This window comes from Corvus brachyrhynchos, unplaced genomic scaffold (assembly GCF_000691975.1).
Source record: "Corvus brachyrhynchos isolate BGI_N302 unplaced genomic scaffold, ASM69197v1 scaffold65, whole genome shotgun sequence".
Taxonomy (NCBI): domain Eukaryota; kingdom Metazoa; phylum Chordata; class Aves; order Passeriformes; family Corvidae; genus Corvus; species Corvus brachyrhynchos.
Window position 1 is genome coordinate 3828849 of NW_008238365.1, and position 4120 is coordinate 3832968.

Sequence of the window (4120 nt, forward strand, 5' to 3'; positions counted from 1 at the left end):
ATTTCTTCCGCAAGCTCGGCTACTCCTCGGAGGAGATCCGCGTCGTGCTGCAGAAGCTGGGCCTGGGCGCCGACACCAACACGGTGCTGGGGGAGCTGGTGAAGCACGGCCCGGCCGAGCGGGACGGCCCCGAGGCTCCGCCCGAGCCCAGCGAGGCCCCGCTGGTCCCTCGGGGCGGCGCCGGCAATAAGTCCCCGGCGCCCGGCCCCGAAGAAACGGAGAGCGACAACCTGAAGCCCATCGTCATCGATGGCAGCAACGTGGCCATGAGGTGCGTCCGGGGTGGGCGTGGGGCTGTCGGTGTGTGACCTCTGGGTACGAGCTCTACCAGGCGCACAGAGCTCGGAGATTGGTCGCTCTCTCAAAGCAGCCGCTTCTGGGTGCTTGGAAGGGGGCTGGTAATACTTTCTAAGGTGCCTCTCCAACACGCACGGCTCTCACGAGGACGAGCACCACGTTTGCTGGTGCGGGCCGGTCTTGGCACTGCTCTGCTTGCCCAGAGCCGCCAGTCACGGGGCAGTGATGAGGGCAGCAGTGCTTCCTTTGAAACAGACGTTTCCTCCTTTGCGCTAGCGCTGAGGGGATAACTGAAGAGACGTTGTCCTCTTAACTAGTGGCTTTGTCTAAGTTTCCGTAGCAGGAAGTTGCTCAATAAATAATTACAGGGTTAATTAGAGAAGGCTTTGTAATATGGAGCTCCATTGGAGACCTGTCTCCAAATTGTGCCTCTTGTATTTTGGTGAATTTCTGTACAAGGTAGAGAACGATTAGATGTCAAAGGTGTCACCAAGGCAGGGCTGTGGCTCATCTGCAGCATCTCCTGCGTCCCAGTGTTGCTGGAGCAGGTACTGTTGGACACTGTGACCAGAGGCCCCAATATACATGAAGCATCCAGAGTCTCAGGGCTGGACATTTATTGGTGTGATGTCCCAAATTTTCGCCCTGGGTTTTGCTCCCACGATGGTGAGCATTGCGTGCCCTCACCCCACCCCCAGCAGTATGTGTTCCCCACCTCTGCACAGTGAGGGTTCTGGGCTCTTGAAATGTAATGCACCAGGTTCTGAATTGGGTTCTGAAAGCTTTTTTCTGTTACAGCTCAGAAGCTGCCTCCTTTGTTGCTTATGTTTGTGTATGCAGATTTTATAAAAAATAACCTCTGGTGCGGGTGGAGCTGCCGTGTGGGTTGCAGTAGGTTTGTCTGAGGTGAAAGTGCTGCATGGAGATTTGTTTGCAGGTGTGGTTTTCTCCCAGCCCTGGCTGACAGTTCTGAGAAAAGATGGGGCAAGGGCTACTGTGCCCATGAGTCCCAGGGCAAATGAAGAATGGTGATGGCAGTGGAACAGGGCTGGAGAGTGAAAGCCGTGCCTGGTGTCCCTTAAGAGAACCTGTTCTAGTTCCTACCCTCTCCACAGCTCTGGGAACACTATGGAAAATGGCCTATTGTGAGCCCAGGCTGATAAGTGACTTTGGCAGCAAAGTTTACCTCGGATAAGTGCTTGGGCTTTAACAGGCTTAAAACACAGCAGGATTGGCTGTGTTTGTTAATGAGGAGCTTCTTACCGGTGAAAGTTACCCAAAAATGCAGAGGGGAAATCACAGCAGCTGTGAGTCAGGGCAGGCCAGAGCACAGGGTCTGACATGAGAGAAGCAGTCTGGCTTTTTTAAGCAATTTGCTAGAAGGGGAATTCCATTCTGAAACTTCCTGTATTGATGGTGTGATGTTCCCTGCTGATTCATTTGCAGTGTGTACTGTGGCCTCCCTCAACAGCTCTTGACAAACTTATGCAAATCATAGTGGAAATTAGCTTTTACTTCCTTCTAAGGGAATTTTTCCTTGGCTGCTGCCAAATCAGATCAGCCCAATTAGCTGCCTTCTGGAGATTTGGAGTTGGTAGCAGGGACTCAAAAAAATAAAAAACAACCAACAACCCAAAACAAAAAATAATCCACCAAAAAGCATTTGTTTTTCACATTTATCTCTTTAAAAATTGCAGTAACCTGTGCCTGGCTATTTATAGCTAAATCCATCTGATATTGGAGAAAACTTTTAGAGCATCTTCTGATGGTGATTGTCAGTCTTCTGTAATTTAGGATTCTTACTGGAGTTATGTTAGGTGTCTCTTTAGGTGTTAGTTCTGTTGCCAAGTGTTTAGTTCTTCTAGAATAAGTACTTTTGTACAGCTCTTCAACTTTCTTTGTAGTTTCAAGAAAGCATGAGGCTGGGAGGGGAAGTGAAATTTCTCTGTAGTGGTGCTGCAACAGTGCCTCTGCAGGAATGGCTCGGGTGAGGGGCCTACTGGGCTGCCAAGGGGTGGTGGGAGCCAAAATGTTGTTCAGGTGCAGATGGAAGGAGTGCCCAGGTGAGGAAGATCTTCCTGAATTCTGAGAGCAGTTCCTTTTGGTGTAGGGCATCTTCCCAGAATGCTGTCACAGAACACAGGCATTGGATCCCCAGCGTGACATATCAGGCTGGAATAGAAGTGTTGAAAGTTTGCCAGAACCACTATCAGCAGAAGGGCTGATTGTACTGTAAATACTACTGCTTGTAAACCAGGAGGGGTAGCTTCCTCCTAGATGGTCTGGAAACTTATTGATATAACCTAATGAATAATTAAGAAGCTTTTTGCATCAGTCCGTGGCTTCTGACAAGGTTGTCAAACTTTGTTCTCCAAGTGCCATGAGCTGTTCACTCATCCAGCACTGATCACAGGAGATGTTACCATTTTGTCCAAATAGTGCATTTGTAGATGAGGTTTTTGAGCCGTCATGGTATGAATTGTCTTTCCTTGAGGTGAGAGTGCATAAAATATCTTGTTTTCCTGAAGTGATCAGAACAACTTTGCAAGCAAGCCCCCCGTGAGGGTACAGTGCACCCTGGCAGGAAACAGCCACTGGCATTAGCTGGCAGAGTAGCACAAAGGGTTTCAGATCACATTGTACTCTGGGCTAAAAATAACCTTCAGAAGCCCAGGGTTGAAGCAGAGGCTGTTTCAGAGCTGCTGCAACAGTTACAGCTGCTGTCTCCCTCCCTCCCTCCCTCCCAGTGAGTATTTGGGTGTTTACTGGTATCCTGAAATGAACAGGAATGCTGGGCAGGTCTGAGTGAGGATTTTGTTACACAAAGTAAGCACCTGTGTTTGCTGCCTGTGCTCCTCAACACTTTACTGAAGCTTGTCCTAGTTGCTGGCTGCCTTTGCTCTATGCATTGCCTGACTAGCCTGTACTGAATCATGAAGGAATTAAAGTCTTAATTTTCTCCTTTGCAGCCATGGGAATAAAGAAGTGTTCTCCTGCCGAGGTATCCTTCTGGCTGTCCAGTGGTTCTGGGACAGGGGACACAAGGATATTACAGTCTTTGTGCCATCATGGAGGAAGGAGCAGCCCCGACCAGATGTACTCATAACAGGTATGAAAATATGAAAACCAAAAGTAGCTTTTCGGGCTGACTGCTCTGTCACTTAATGAGCTTGCAGAGTTCTGGCTAAGTCAGTAATTAACTTCAGAATGGAAAGTCTGAGTAGTAGCAGATGCAATGAGCTGATCTGACCAGGGAGAATTAGTCATTAACCTCTCCCCTAAGCCAGCTTTTGCCTAAATCAGCTGAAATAATTCAGAAAACAAGGAATGTAATACTGCTCTGCTTCCTAACTTCTTGTCTTTTATTTCTTGAATTTTTTCCTCTTGCAGGGACTCACTTTGTGCTTTGTATTTAACTGAAACATATTTAGGCAGAATGATTCAAATTGAGGGGAGTTTGCTCTGAACTTGCAAAGAGATTTCTGAGTAACTCAGGACAGTGTGAGCAGGGTTGAGTACAGTCTGGGTTGTGGAGAAACGGAATGACTTCACGTGAATTTTTTTGTTCATTTATAATGTTACTCTGTTTGTGCGAAGGCCTTTGGGCTGTGCAGTTGTGCTCACAGTTGTGTTTGCTCTAGACCAGTACATTCTGCGTGACCTTGAGAAGAAGAAGATCCTGGTGTTCACGCCATCGCGGCGGGTCGGGGGCAAGCGTGTGGTGTGCTATGATGACCGGTTCATTGTGAAGCTGGCGCACGAATCCGATGGCATCGTTGTGTCCAATGACACCTACCGGGATCTGCAGAACGAGCGTCCCGAG

General features: G+C 48.5%; 1 protein-coding gene across 1 annotated transcript in view; it reads left to right on the forward strand.

The window, feature by feature from the left end:
- Positions 1 to 2: 2 nt before the first annotated feature.
- Positions 3 to 4120, forward strand: part of ZC3H12A (zinc finger CCCH-type containing 12A) — a gene marked incomplete at its 5' end in the record, with an annotated part of 7664 nt that continues 3546 nt past the window's right edge. Inside the window, 3 exons of the mRNA XM_008635230.2 lie at positions 3 to 271; positions 3267 to 3406; positions 3939 to 4120. The exon at positions 3939 to 4120 is cut by the window's right edge and continues 40 nt beyond it. Coding sequence (XP_008633452.1) covers positions 3 to 271; positions 3267 to 3406; positions 3939 to 4120 — 591 coding nt within the window. The remainder of the gene's footprint in view (positions 272 to 3266; positions 3407 to 3938) is intronic.